The sequence below is a fragment of the Bos javanicus genome, chromosome 11 (assembly GCF_032452875.1).
Source record: "Bos javanicus breed banteng chromosome 11, ARS-OSU_banteng_1.0, whole genome shotgun sequence".
In the NCBI taxonomy this organism is placed as follows: domain Eukaryota; kingdom Metazoa; phylum Chordata; class Mammalia; order Artiodactyla; family Bovidae; genus Bos; species Bos javanicus.
This window is the reverse complement of record NC_083878.1, coordinates 38,896,154-38,912,195: the sequence shown is the minus strand read 5'-3', so window position 1 is coordinate 38,912,195 and position 16,042 is coordinate 38,896,154. Positions and strand designations below refer to the sequence as shown.

Genomic DNA, 16,042 nt, shown 5'->3' with positions numbered 1-16,042 from the left:
ACATGTGTGTGGGGGTTGCTTTTCAAATACTCCACTGCTTAGCAATACAGAAACTGCATTGTAGAATTTCTAGATTAAACTTTAAAATAAACCCTAAATCCAGCCCCTAAAGGCCCTTAGGTCATAAAACAATTAAGGGAAGCCTGTAGTGTATTTCATACACTTTTTCTTCATATTGCTTCTCTGCTGCTGCTGCTAAGTCGCTTCAGTCATGTTGGACTCTGTGCAACCCTGCTTCTCTACACATGCTTTAATTAGCTTCATATGTCAACACGTTACCAGTTTATACAGATTCCATGGCACACAATCCGAAAGACAGTATATAAATGTTCCATGGGAACTGTAAAAGCAACAGTGATCACTGCCTTGCAGTGTATCTCCTACCAGTTCTCTTTCAATCTCCGTATCATCTACTATATCCAAAGAAAGGCCTGGTTCACTTCTTGCTGGCTGCTGTTTCAGATGCTTTAGTCTGCAGCCCACAGTCATCTATGAGAAATCAGTTTCCTTTGAAAGAACATTTTCTTCCTTCTGTGGATCCCAGTATATCCGCCTTTGATGCACATGCAGGACCTCTTGCATTATTTCCTCAGTCCAGTCACACTGCAAAAGACTGTCTGATATGTCATATCTTTGTCATTTCTTTTTCACAGTACTTTATTTTGGCTTCTCTCAGAATCGAATTCCTGAAAAGTATGTTATATTTTAGAATAAAGGATACACATTGTTTTGGCATAAATTAGAGGTAAATAATAAAAGTTGATTTTCTAACATTTCCTATATTGGTGTTCTCTTTCATTATAATTTTAAAAATTGTGTGAAATATCATTCTCCATTTATTATATAAAATCCTTTGAAATATTTTAAATATGATTTTTTAAAAAATGTTTACATTAGTTTTTGTGCTTAAGAGGGAATATCCTAAGTTCTGGTGATCTTTAACTATCATTGGTATCAACCTGGAAAAGGCATTTCTTCTCAAATGATAAAACCTAATAGATAATACTGCATTTTCAAAATGTAATAGGGCTGTTCATACTTTGCAGGCTTCCCTGGTGGCTCAGAGGATAAAGCATCTGCCTGCAATGCAGGAGACCCGGGTTTGATCCCTGGGTTGGGAAGATCCCCTAGAGAAGGAAATGGCAACCCACTCCAGTATTCTTGCCTGGAGAATCCCATGGACAGGGGAGCCTGGCGGGCTACAGTCCACGGGGTCGCAAAGAGTCGGACACGACTGAGCGACTTCACTTCACTTCACCACATCTTTCTTTGAAATGCTGTATTCACAAATTGGATGTAGAGCACAGCTCAGTGATGCTTGTGGGGTACCACAGAAAGCATGGGAGAACAAAGAGCCTGTGCTCAGTGGGTGATGAGTGATACCCATCCATATTTCACGTGGGCTCCTCGTTATCACTGGATAGAACCAACTCAGTTGTCACTGCATTCCTCTATCTGTTCTGGACTACAGACCCCTTCATTCTGGGGCTTGGTGGTTTTGCACAGTTTTAAGACATACACACACTTTTATTTGTCCTTGGGTTCAGAATGTTCAGGGCTGAAAGGAACTACACTTTCCAGTGAACAGAGGCCTTTGTATCTGACCCGAGAGAAATCCATAAGCAATCATTACACTCATCTTGGTTATTTTTAAATGTGTATACTATTAGGGAAAATGAGTGCCTTTATGTTCATTACATATAATTTTATATAAAGAATAAAAATAAACATTAAGGGGACTGCACATTATCTCTCTAAATATACATAAGCTAACATGGCCCAGACTCAAATGTGAGCCCCATTATATGCATATTTGATGCGATATGAACCTCAAAGTTTAATACACAAGACAAAATGTTAACAAATTTAATAGCTATCTGATGAAATTTCATTAATGTTAGAACACATTGAGGTAGAATAACGTACAATACACACCTGTAAATAAAAGATGCAATACAGTGTCAAGTTGTAGTTTTAGGGAACTTTCTATCAGAATTAAAAAGGGCGCACCTCTTTTGTGCATACATTACACATACACACAAACTTTCTCTGGATAAAAAGTCATGGATTTCCAGTGTCCCATCGGGACACTATAAAACTCTTAGAGGAAAACACAGGAAGACCATTCTTTGACATAAATCACAGCAAGATCTGTTTTGACCTACCTCCTAGAGTAATGAAAATAAGAACAAAAATAAACAAATGGGACTTAACGAAACTTAAAAGCTTTTGCACAGCAAAGGAAACCATAAACACAATGAAAAGACAACCTTCAGAATGGGAGAAAATATTTGCAACCAAAGCAGCTGACAAGGGATTAATTTCTAAAACATGCAGATAGTTCATGAAGCTCAATATATTTTTTAAAAAATCTGCAAAAAATAGGGCTTCCCTGGTGGTCCACTGGTTAGGAGTCTGCCTCGCAATGCAGGGACACTGGTTCAATCCCTGGCCCAGGAGGATCCCATGTGCTCTGGAGCAACTAAGCCCTGTGCACCACAACTACTGGGCAGCTCTCTAGAGGCCAGAGCCACAACTGCTGAAGCCTGCGTGCCCCAGAGCCTGGGCTCCAGCGAGAGAAGCCACTGCAATTGGAAGCCTGCACACCACAACAAAGAGTAGCCCCTGCTCACTGCAACTAGAGAAAGCCCATGCAAAACAACAACTCAGTGCAATAACAACAAGAAAATAATTACAAACAATAAATGCTGGAGAGGATGTGGAGAAAAGAGAACCCTCTTGCACCACTGGTGGGAATGTAGATTGATTATACCAACTATGGAGAACAGTATGGACAGTCCTTATACTGAAAAAATAATTCAAAAAGACAGATGCACCCCAATGTTCATTGCAGCACTATATAATAGCCAGGTCATGGAAGCAGTCTAAGTGTCCATCAACAGATGAATGGACAAAGATGTGGTACCTATTTACAATGTTATATTAACTCAGCCATAAAAAGGAATGAAATTGGGTCATTTGTAGAGAAATGGATGGACCTAGACACTGTCCATCTGTAATTCTTATACAGACTGATGTCAGAAAGAGAAAAACAAATATTGTATATTAACACATAAATGTGGAATCTAGAAAAATGGTACAGATGAACCTATTTGCAAGGTAGGAGCAGAGATACAGATGTACAGAATGACATGTGGACATGGGGGATAAATTGGGTAATAGGGACTGACTTACATACAATACCATGCGTAAAACAGAGCGCTAGTAAGAACCTGCTGTATAGCATAGGGAATTCAGCTCAGTGCTCTGTGGTGACCCAGAGGGGTGAGACTGGGGGGAGGGGAAGGCAGTGGGAGGGAGGTCCAAGAGGGAGGGGATATATGTATATACATAGCTGATTCAATCTTCCTTTTTAATCAAGGCATTTAAGGTTCACAGAGGTTAGGGTTCCGTCCTGGTCTAACAGCTCATTAGGTCAAGCCCTAATTCTTGTAATTCCTAGTTGGTGCTTGGTCTAGCATATTCACAGTGACTCCATTAATTACCTGTTTACTAACAAGAGTCCACAGTCATGGCTGACTATGTCTCAGCTTTTTAAAAACAACTTAGTTATGTTTTGCTTATTTATCACACAATGATAGCTGTTAAAATATAATTTAGGAAAATCTCAACTCACTTGGAAATATATTGACAAACTGTCTTCCTTTGTCAAGCAATATAATTATTTGCCTATATTACATTTATTATTTATATTGTATTTATACTTAGGAAATACAGATGTTGCCTATATTACATTTATGTTTGTCTACATTACACTCTGAAGATACAGGTAACTACCAATTATTAAGACACATCAATTTTAATTTTTATTCTAAGTTACACATTTTCCTCAGCAACAGCACGCGTGTGTGCTCAGTAGCGTTTGACTCTGCAACCCCATGGACTATAGCCCGCCAGGCTCCTCTGTCCGTGGGATTATCCTGGCAAGATACTGGACAGGGTTGCCATTTCCTCCTCCAGGGGTTCTTCCAGACCTGGGGATCGAACCCGTATCTCTTGGATCCCCTGAACTGGCAGGTGGATTCTTTACCACTGTACCGCCTGGGAAGCCCACAGACTTCCTCAAGCTACAGCAAAGAACCAAACTGAACATTTAGATTCGTAAATGACAAATGCCAAAACTCCACTGTAGGAAAGGTTGGAACCAGAGATAAGAGGAGGATAGAACACGGTTCAGATACCTCTCCTCCATCAGTCAGAGAGGTCATGACCTCCAGCAGGAAACAGAGATAAGAATGAGGCTGTGCTCCAATGGGGGTCTCAGCACCTTCACAAGTGTAAACTAACCATGGTGTCATAACTTACATTTTTATATCCATATTTCAGTAGTATTTAATTTACTTAATTTAATTCCCAAGTCAAACATGATACAACATTTTCCACCACATTTTTTTTTAGTGTCTGTTTATTTGTCTGAGCCAGGTCTTCGTTGTGGCACACGGTATCCCAAGTTGTGGCATGCGGGATCTAGTTCCCAGACCAGGGATTGAACCTGGGCCCCCTGCATTGGGAGCACTGAGTCTTAGCTTCTGTACCACGAGGGCAGGCTCTCCACCACTTTCGATAAGACTGTTTTCTTACCCTTAAAGGAGCAAGAAAAGCGAAGACTGTTCCATCTCTACCTTATAAAAATTTTTTGACTTGACTCTGGATTTAAAAAAATGAGTAAAGAGCCATTACTACAGCACAAGGCATCATTAATTTCTCTTATAGTTCCATCTCAAATTTTCCCCCAATATTCCTCCATATTGCTTCTCATTCTTTGACTCTAGTTGATATTACTATACAGCAACACTTTGTGCTCAGCAAGTCCCATCATTTTTGGTGACAAATTCTGCCACAAACAGGTAACAAAACTGCTGCTATTTTTATGGTGATGACAAATCAAAAACCTTTTTAAAAACACGCCTTTGTGATTGAATTACTAACATACTAGTATAGCTATAAAAAAACAACATTGTTAAATATAAATTATTGACACCACAGCCATAATAATTGAGTACCTTTTAAAATCAATAATTATATTAATAAGTTTAATAAGTAGTATAGCTGTGTTTCCTATTGCATTTCTACTTCATTAATTTTCTTTCATTAGAAATAAGATTACTCATCATGAAGGAGATTCTCAAACAAGAATTCTCAAGCATGAAGAGGGTCACTGAGGAAAGCTATAAATACACCCTTTGAGAGAGTCCATGTTGCCATAGACATTTTTCCTATGAGCTTTACTTTTTTATATTTCCTGATAGATTTTCACTTTTCCCTTAACCTAGTCTCCATGTATTTAGATTCTCCAGCATGACTTTCCTCCATTAATTTACTTTCCATATCTATCTGTCTCTTTTATTCCAATACACCCACACCACTTGTGTAGCACCCATCTGTCCTTTGAAAACTCTATTGAACTATACATAAAAGCTTTTTTTCCTTGTGTTTAATTATATAAATCATGGTGATTTAGAGAAAATCATATTCCACAAGCACTGTTTCTCTGGTGGAGGACAACTAGCAGCAACCAACCCTTAACGGATTTAACTAAACTCTCCTATCACTACCATCCCGATTCTACTCAGGTTATGCAACATAATTAGAGCTGCTATCCATGAAAACAATCTTTTTGCACAAGTTACTCCTCAGGAGTGTCACATGCAAATAACAACAGGATACCACCACTCACTCGAAGCCTCCTAGAAAGCGCCACCACTCACTCGAAGCCTCCTAGAAAGCGTCTCCTTTTGTGCAATTGTTACTGAATTTTCCTTCCAGAGCAACTATAGCTCAAGAAAAGCCAAATATATTTATGACCTGATAAGACAAAAGTGATTTGCAAAACATAAAGTCAGAAAAATGTGGAAAGGAAAAAGACTGACACAATCAGTAAATAGCTCCACAGCAAAACAGGAAGAGCACAGGAGGCAAATCTACACGTCAGAGCGAAGCACCCCTAGCCGCATCTCTGCCCCGCGCCGGGCAGTCTGCACAAGCACACAGGTGAGGGCGCCTTTCTGGGATGTGACGCTGGACCTGCGGTGTGTTGCCATGGAAGTGAGGAGCTCGATTTCCTCAGCTCCTGTGTACCTTCCTCAGCACTTCTGGGAACAGTGACAGCTTCTTCCTTTTGTTCTGAAACAGTTCTAGAAACGACCCTGCCTCTTGCCCAGAACACTGAAAGACCACACTGTTTTGAGGCTACATTGCAACCAAATTACATGAGAGGGAGATTTTTCATTTCCATTCCTAAAATTAGCCTCTTGCATGTGTGCTAGCACAACAGAAATAGAAACACTTGCTGGAAGGGCCCACTCGATGGTGAGCCAAGTTGCCAGTGCCTTTCAAACACACTGCTGAACCCACAGCACAGGGCAGGCGCAGGACACTAGGCACCAGCACTGAAAACTGGCTCTAAAATGTTGGTCTCAAGAGGTGGGTGCTTTGTTCTGGAGAGGGTTTCTGGGGCGCAGAGGACATACAATGCTTTCCTAGCAGATGCTGGTGCCAGAGCATTGGAAGAAAAAACAGATTTCCCAGTAAGACTTGTAATAAATGTACTTAACTGACTTTGAATTTTCAGCAAACTGCTTGTTTCTTGTCTCTAGCCCTCTCCATGATGCAAGATTCAAATTCAACACAAGATGGGTGAAAATAGCTTTAAAAATATTAGTTTTTACCTTATGGTTGTATCTGAAAAGTAACTGATGCCTTCAAAGGATAGTATTTATAATAAAATCATCAGATAGGTAATCATCATCCACTTTAAGATACTTTCTCCTGGTGAATAGAGACTGCATCTCAGACATAACACATAAACGTTATCGGTTGCTGCTGCTAAGTCGCTTTAGTCGTGTCCGACTCTGTGTGACCCCATAGACAGCAGCCCACCAGGCTCCCCCATCCCTGGGATTCTCTAGGCAAGAATACTGGAGTGGGTTGCCATTTCCTTCTCCATCTCAGACATAGCACATAGCACATAAACGTTATCGGTTAGGTCTGGATTAAAAAAATCTTTGTGACCATCAAGAAGAAGACAATGGAATGAGTAAAGAGATCCAAGTAAGGGTTTTGAATTTCGGCTAAAATATTAAATGTCACTGGGTTATGCCTCAAAAACCACTATTGCATCTATTAATTTCCCTGCCCACCTGCCTCCCAATTATCTGAACAAATGACCGTCTTGGACCACATGCTGAGAAATCAATTTCTAAGTATGCAGATATGAGTCAGTGTGTTTGTATAATACAATTTTATGATTCTGAAGTATTTTGAAAATGTGTCAGGGAGGAGAAGACTCTAAAATATGTTTTTCTTTCATTTATGATGGATACTACAGCCTGAAGAACAGTATTTCCCTTAAAGCAGGAATAAAGGCCTAATGAATCTTAGATGGCTACACAGATCTAATGTTAATTCTTAAGATGGTGGTGGTTTAGTCGCTAAGTTGTGTCTGACTCTTGTGACCCCATGGATGGTAGCCCGCCAGGCTCCTCTGTCCGTGCGATTCTCCAGTCAAGAATACTGGAATGGGTTGCCATTTCCTTCTCCAGGGGTTTTTCCGGACCCAGGAATCAAATGTGGGTCTCCTGCCTTGCAGACAGATTCTTTACCGACTGAGCTATGAGGGAAGCCCTTTTTTTTTTTTTTTTAAAGATATATGTTTAAAAAAAGAATTTGACAGTAGGACAAAAATAGACATAGCAGCTTAATTCCAGTGAATTAAGTTAATGGTATGAAATGATTAAAGGCGGCACTCTGTGTACACTAGAAAGAATGCTGAACAGGCCCACATCTTGGCCTGAGTCAGTCTGTAATTAGCTGTCTGACCAGGACTATACTCCCAGACTCTCTGAACCTTACATACCTTTTCTAAAGGAGGGGGTTGTCCAATCTGATACAAAAGTAAGGTTCCAGTCAGACTTGAAAATTTATAACTTTATCCAGAGCAAGCTTGTGTTTATGTATAAATATACATGAAATAGGTATGTTCCTTTTAAATTTCATATAAAATTCCTGGGACTTCTCTGGTGGCCCAGTGGTTAAGAATCTGCCTTCCAGTGCAGGGAATGCAAGTTTGATCCCTGTTCAGGAACTAAGATCCTACATGCTATGGAGCAATGAACACCCAGTGAAGCCAAAATAATAATAGTAATAATAAATTTTATATAACTATAACTTTATACCATCTCAGGTCTTTTAGTTACAAATGGCTATGCATGACCTTGTGGGTAAATCTACCTTATTGGATTTGAAAGTTAATGTAATTTCATAGATAGCAACTACATTTATTTAAGAAACACACAATCTTCATTTAGGGTTCATACCATATTAAGTGGGCTTCCCTGATAACTCAGTTGGTAAAGACTCTGTCTGCAACACAGGAGTCCTCGGTTCAATTCCTGGGTCAGGAAGAATCCCTGGAGAAGGGATAGGCTACCCACTCCAGTATTCTGGCCTGGAGAAGTCCATGGATTGTATAGGCCATGGGGTTGCAAAGAGTCAGACACGGCAAAGCAACTTTCACCATATTAAGTATATACATAGTGAAGTTGATAGACCAGTCTGAGCAGTTTTACCATTATATGTATTATAAGAGGGTAGATACAATCGTTTGAAACATTTTCAAACATAATTTGTAAAAAATGTTATTAGTTTATGTGTTCAAGGAAGATATTCCAGGTCCGTGTTATTTTTAATGACTATTTACGCCAACTTTCAGAAATGCATTTTCAAGGTTGACCCATGTTGTCTTGTATGGCAGGATTTCCTTCTTTTTTAAAAGGCTGAATAATGATCTATTGTATGTTTATACCACATTTTCATTATCTTTTCACCTGCTGATGGATATTTAAAGTTGCTTCCATATCTTGGTGATTGTTAATAGTGCTGCAATAGACATAAGAGTGCTAATATCTCTGTGAGGTCCTGATTTCAATTATTTTGGGTAAATTGTCTGGAAGTGGGATTGCTGGATCAAATGATAATATTACGGCAGGAGAAAGAAGCCAGTCACAAAAGGACCAACATCATGTGATTTCACTTACATGATGAGGTGTCTAATACAGTCAGACTCATAGAAGCAAAAAATAGAATGGTAGTCGCCAGGAGTTGGGAGAGGGGGAGGGAGAGATGAGAAGTCACTAATCCTCATGCGTAAAATTTTCAATACGCAAGGTAAGTTCTGAAGATCTAAAGTACAATGTTGTGCCAATAGGTAACAAGACTGTATTATACACTGAAAAATCTATTAAGAGGGTAGACCTCATGTTGTCTTCCTCACAAAATTTTAAAAACAGTATAAAAAAGCATTTTCTTTTCAAATAACACCTAGCAAATAATAATAATACATTTTATGAAATTAATTAGACTGTTCTCACTTTAGGACACCTTTGAAATACTGTGTTTACAAACCGGACTTCCAGTGCAGCTTAGCTGTCCTCGGAAGATACTGCAAAGGCTGTGGCAGAGCAAAGAATTCTGTGCTTACTAGTGATGACCTGCCACAGCAGCCATACTGGCATCTCATCCATGCCTCCTGTGAGCTCCTCTTCACCACCAGACAGAACCCCACTGAGTCTTCACTGCATTTTTCTATTTTATAAAAAATCCTTCATTCTGGGACCTGGTAACTTTGCATGGGCATAACACTGGACCCAAACTTTAATTACACTTAGGCCTATGAAATGTAAGAGCTAGGAGAAACCTTGTTATTTACATATTAGGAAATGGAAGAGTTTGCAACTATCCAGAGAAAAATCCACAAGCATTTATGACACTCATCCTGGTTAGTTTTAAATATGTATTTCTAGGGCAAAGTTTCTGTTTATTATACACAATTTTATCTAAAGAATAAAAGTAGGCATTAAGGAGATTTCTTCATCCAGGAAAGGTTTTATGTAATTTAGTCTAAATACTCAACCAACAGCAAGGAACCTTGCTATAGTCACAAAAGGTATCTGATACACTTGGAATTCCAATTGTCTACTATATTCTTATTTCTGATTATCCAAAGACAAGTGGACTTTTTTTTTTTTTTTCCAAAAAAACAAACTTGGGAATAAAAAAATAATACCTTCTAATCAAGGCACAGTGAGCAAGTTCTTATAATTGAAAATCAAGTGTTCAGATACTGATACTAATTTATACAGGGATGTCAGCTTGTCACATTGAACTGACCTTGCAAATCAGCTCATATCATGCAGTCAGAAATTGTTTCTGGAGGGAAATTTCATGACTAAACATCTAAGAATAAGTTACATATGTCTTTGTGTTATTTAGTCCAAGTCTCAGACTTCTACAAGGATTCAGTTGACATGGTTCCCACTGCTCTGAGGTCCATTTACTATTTTCCATCCTCAGATCTGATCTACTGTCCATGTTCATTTCAGGTTTTTTTTTGTTATTGTTCATTTTGTTCTGTTTTTGTATACCAATTTCACTTCATTTCAGTATTTATACAAGTAGTCACAAATGGTGATTCTATCATACCTATCTTAGTTATAAATGAAGGCAACACTCTCAAGTACAGAAATTTAAAATGAATAATATTTTTGAACTGAGTCAGATTATATTCATTGCATAAGTCCAAGAGAGTATTGCAAACAATAGATCTTCTCAGCATTAAAGTACTTTAGATACATAAAAAGCTGAATTCTAAAAAATTTATTTTTTCTTAACATCCATCACTGAAATCAGCAAGAATCTGACAATAATTGACAACATCTTTTTTCTTTCTGAAAAGTACATATGATAACAGTGCCTCCCACATTAATAACATCCTAGATTCAATAAAATATGGTTTTCTTGGCCCTTTCTTGTAGAGAAAACCAAAACCAAAAACAAAAGCAATCTTCTTTGATGAAAAACAGCAATGCACTTAAAATCATATGAATTTGTAAAAAATAAGTAATATCATCTATTCTTAACTATGCAAATATTTAAATATACACACATCAGGTATAGTTGAGGACTCTTCTGATCTCCTTTCAAGACCTCTAAAACTCACTTTTACAGGTTAAAAAAAAATCAATTTTATAATTATTTTCCCATTTGTTGTACCTCTTTTTCAATAAGACAGCTCACATGCATATACTCAATACTTGGTGTAAATTTCAATTCCCACTCAGAGGAAAAGCAAGAAACATTTCTTTTTTCCCTCTTTTTTTGTTGCTTACAATCCCAGTTGCCTCAGAGATGATATAACATGTATAAAATAAACTAATTGCATTTCTTAGGTTTCTTGGAACAGAGAAGTTAGATGTTGTCAGTTAAGGATATTAGCACAGTCATACCCTGAATCCAATATAAAAGGGAAAATGGCAAAGAAATTTTAAAAATAAAAAATACAAAAGAAAGCAAGAAAAAACTCTTCCAGTAGTATTTTATTTCATAATGCAAATAAACCTTTCTGTCATCATAAGCATTGACATATGTACAGTTTGAGAAGGGTGAGAAATAGCCTCATTTCATTTAATCTCCAATGACTGACCAATAAAAGAAAGAGACATTCCTACATGCAGTACCTGACAGCCTAAACCATCGCAAAACTACTTTAAAAACAAGGTTTAAAAGACCTAAAACAGCTTTCTAAAGTCTTTGGTTAATTCTTTGTATTAATGTTTATATATCTTCTCCTGAACTATAAACACTCTTTGTCTTGACATTTAAATTGTTTATTATTAGAGGTTTAATTTTCTCTTAGTCACTAATGAAATAGAAAAAGTCACCAGAATGTAGAAAGAACACTAGTGACTAAATGTTGAGAAAATTCTTTTCTATGACATATTAAAATGCACTGGGACGACCCAGAGGGATGGTATGGGGAGGGAGGAGGGAGGAGGGTTCAGGATGGGGAGCACATGTATACCTGTGATGGATTCATTTTGATATTTGGCAAAACTAATACAATTATGTAAAATTTAAAAATAAAATAAAATTAAAAAAATAAAATAAAATACATTACTGTTTACCTGTCTGTCAAGGAAACCAAGCCAAATCAGTAGATTTGTTAAACCCTTCAACAAAACATTTCCCAAGAACCATGACCTCAACCAACATCATTTCAAGATAAATAGCCCATGGAAAAAAGTAAAATACATTTTTAAGTAAAATATATGGCAAGGCCTTAAATCCCATAAAAAGTACCAGTTTATATTGATCCAGGAAAAGAAATTAATCCCCAAGGTAAAAACTGTCAATTACTGTCATTTTTTTGTTGCACTCTAAGTGTTCAATTATATCACAAAAAATTTTAGAAAGTACTCATTTAATTAAAATATGAAATCTTCAAACTACCTGTAGCTCTCCCTAGCTTGTAAATTAGCACATTTCCACTGAAATAAAGTCCCTTCCCTATGTTCACCAACAACACGCACAACAGATGTGAGCAGTACCATCAAAGCACTTTCTACTCTTGTTTTATCTTTCTTCTTCCTTACAAAACGATATGACATACTTATTTTAGACACATGTACCCTTTAGTATCACGCTTAAGAATCTGGACAATATGATGATTCATTATGAAAAGCAATCATGCTGTACATTGATGAATGACTACTGACAAAATGATGTCTATCATTTAAAGGAGAAAATGCAATTGAGACTTTAAATTCCAAATAAAATACTATAACTCAAATGACACTGACTAGCTGTGAGCTTCTAGAAGTCACCCACCTGGGGCAGCATGCGATTTTCTTCCTCCAGCTGTCTTACTCTTGCCTCCAGCTGCCTAACATAGGACAAGGTTGATTCTAAAATTGAAAAGAAAGAACTCACATTATACACACAGGTCTTGTTTGGTACACTGTCAGGCTACTTCTGGATCCATTTATTTAAATCAGGTAGTGACTACTTAGTCTGATATTTAGAAAAAAAAATAGATCTCTCCCAAGAAAAACTAGGTAACAGAAGCCATTAAAACTCTATGCAGTTTGAACAATTGCACAATGTTAAGGAGAATCAGAGAAATATATAGGTGATAAGATTGTAGGCATCTGCACACCACGCAGCCTTCAGAACATTAGATTTTTGAAGATAGTTATTCCCCCTTTTCTACTTATTTTGTGCATTTTGAGCTTTCCCACACATAAGCCTTCTTGTAATATTCATTATAACCAAGCTAAATTACAAGGTCTTTTTAAAAATTGAAAATAAAATATTTTGAATACCCAGCTCTCTTCATTTTCTCAATAAAATTTTCAAATCTTAAGAGGAATGGTTTGTTCTTCTCACAACCCGATAGATATCTATGACTGTATCTAGAGAACAGCTACAAAGGGCTAAATAATAAAGCTAGTCTGAATTTTGACTTGATTTTGGTTCAAGTTTTTCCCTATTTAGGTAAATCAGAGCAGACTTGATATTTGTTGTTTTCATTTCTTCAACAAGCTCAGGTGTGTGCTGACAGCTCAGAAGCAGCATCATGTTAGAGTCTGTTCCATAATGAAACACTAGATTTTATAGCTTTACATTATGAAAATGTGGTCCACATGTGGAAAAGGCGGAATTTCATTCTGAGCAACCGTTTGACAGCAATGCTTCTTCATTAAACCGAAAATAATCCAGAGCACAGCATCATACTGCAACATAGCTGAAATTCATTCCTTAGCCAAGAGCAAACATACTTCAGGTATAGTGAAATGTACATGACCAAAGAATCCCTCCAGAGCGTACTTCCACAGTTAATATTAAAGCAACAGATCCTCAGTGCATGCTCTTCAGCCTCAAAAATACAAGAGTAAGAGGCAAGGCCAAGCTGGTAATGGATTTAAGAGGACAGCATTTGAAGCCCCTGATAGTCTGCACTTAGGATGACTATGTGTGCAAATAAATATCTTGACCTGAAATTAGTCATGGAAACTCTATAATTTTTATATGAAAATTGGTTATATGAACCCAGTTCCATTTTGTGACCTCCAAAGCAACAAAATAACATTTTATTTTCTTAAAACACCTAAGAAACTTCAGTACTTAATTCACAATACAAAAATTAAACTCACCCCTAACTGGTTTATAGCCTGCCTGTTTTTATAAATGTTTGCAGAAGTCCCCATCACTAACAATAATAGAATCATCCACTGATCTCACACCAATGGTGATGACTTGCCTTGAGCATTTCTCAACAAGACAGAAGAAACACAAGGTAAAGGAAACTGGTGACATTTGCTAGAAATATGTTCTCATTCTTTTTTTAGCTCAATGAAATGTTATGTGTTTGCCTTACGGACTTCAAGAGGGGAAAAAGTGTCTGGCATAAATGAATAACAAACTTACTGATTTCATGAATCTGTTTTACTCTAGCAAATGACTATGTGATTTGCTGATCATCAAAATGTGAATATATAACAGATTCCCTGATTTACAGAGTTCTACAAGCTCCCCTCTCTTAAAAAAAAAAAAAAAAAAACTTGATAAATGCCATTGAAGTGAAAAGGTGCTCAGAAACAGTCTACGTAAACCATGAACAGATACAATCCTTTTATACTTTGTTCACATATATACCCTATCTTTATTGTACTTACTGCACTATCCTTAAGGCTAGGATACTGAAAGGAGCTGAAATGACACTTATACAGAGTGATTTAAGTGAGAGCTGAAAAATGCTACTGAATGAAAAATGCTACTGAATTTTAACTCAATAACTACCTTCAGTCACTTTAATCTATTTCTCTTCTTTAAATCTTTGCAGTTTACATATTTGATGACTTCATTAAGTTTCTACTTATATTACAAAAGTCATATCATGTCAATTCCAAAAAATGGGAAATTCTGGAATTTGGAAAACATTCCTTAACTGCAATTTTTACTGTCAAGTTACAACAGATGAAGTCCAAATATTTGTTTCAAAGCATTCACTGCAAATATGGGCAGGGACAGGAAATGATAGGGAATATTTTCAGACAGGCAACATAATGAGACAGGTTAGCTCTACAGTAAAGGCAGAGTTGAGGAAAGTTTTGAGTTCATTTGTTCCACACAAGTATTTATTGTGTCACTGATGTCTGTCAAGGCACTACTTGGGTTGGGATGAAGAGAAGGCCAGTTACTGGAAGTCTTAAGTTTCTCAGAAGGCAGACTCCGTTTTAAGATTACATGCCCATGTGCTGTGCTCCAGAAGTTCCTGTTCTTCCAGGTTCAGTTTCTGTTGCACTTATTACTTAACAATGAATGGATACAATGAATGGAAAGACTCCTTGTGTGTGTGTGTGTGTGTGTGTGTGTGTGCATGTGTGCATGTGTGTGTGTGTATGGAGAGAGAGGGGACAGGAAGAATAGCTGACTACATAAATAAATACAAGAATTCACACTGTTCACTGTTTAGTTCATCAAGAAACTGATTATATACTGGTTTAACATGGAAGTAGAGCACGAACACTTTTTTCCTAGAATATACTGGAAGATCATCACTGAATCCCTGAGTCCCTATATGAAGAGCTATTGAGGAACCATTCAATCTTTCAATTGTGACATGACAGAAAAACAAACATTTGTTTTGTTAAACCCTTATGACTTCAAGATTTGTTACTGCACCATAGGCTAGCCAAGCCTGACTACTAGTACATAACCAATAATGGTACACAAAATATGTAAACATTTTAATAAAACATAATGCGATAAAGTGCAAGAAATTTCACTTCAAAAAATACACCACAATTCACATCCTAATCCTAGTTGATCATTAGAAAAGAAAGAAAAAATCTTATAAGAAAGAAAAAGAGCCCTTTGTGTGCTGGAATATATTTGACCATGTCTGCAGCAGTCCCTTCCCCAGGCTGCTGCTTCCTTTCCCTTCCTTTCTCAAGGACCTTCCAGAGTGGTGTCAACTCTAAGATAAGCTGATCTTTCATTACACCCAGGGAATGTGGAGTACAGCTGTGCTCCCAAGAGAAGTGTATGACAGAAATAAGTGTTTTTATTACAAAATGATACATACACACATGTGCACGCACACACACACAACTGCATTAGAACACGCTATCATTTGAACTGATGGCTACATTTATACCAGTGGCTGACAGCTGTTAAAACAGAT

The 16,042-nt window shown here is 37.3% G+C and overlaps 1 protein-coding gene across 9 annotated transcripts in view; it reads right to left on the bottom strand.

Annotated features, from left to right (window-relative positions):
• The window catches only part of CCDC85A (coiled-coil domain containing 85A), a 225,390-nt gene that overhangs the window by 38,346 nt on the left and 171,002 nt on the right, over positions 1-16,042 (bottom strand). For 8 of the 9 annotated variants that reach the window (XR_009739378.1, XR_009739379.1, XR_009739377.1 and 5 more), the window contains exon 3: positions 12,685-12,761. The exons of the other annotated variant lie outside the window; for it this stretch is intronic. Coding sequence is in view for 5 of the 8 variants with exons in the window: in XM_061432431.1 (XP_061288415.1) it covers positions 12,685-12,761 (77 nt within the window). In the remaining 3 variants the exon portion in view is untranslated. The remainder of the gene's footprint in view (positions 1-12,684; positions 12,762-16,042) is intronic. 9 annotated transcript variants of the gene reach the window in all.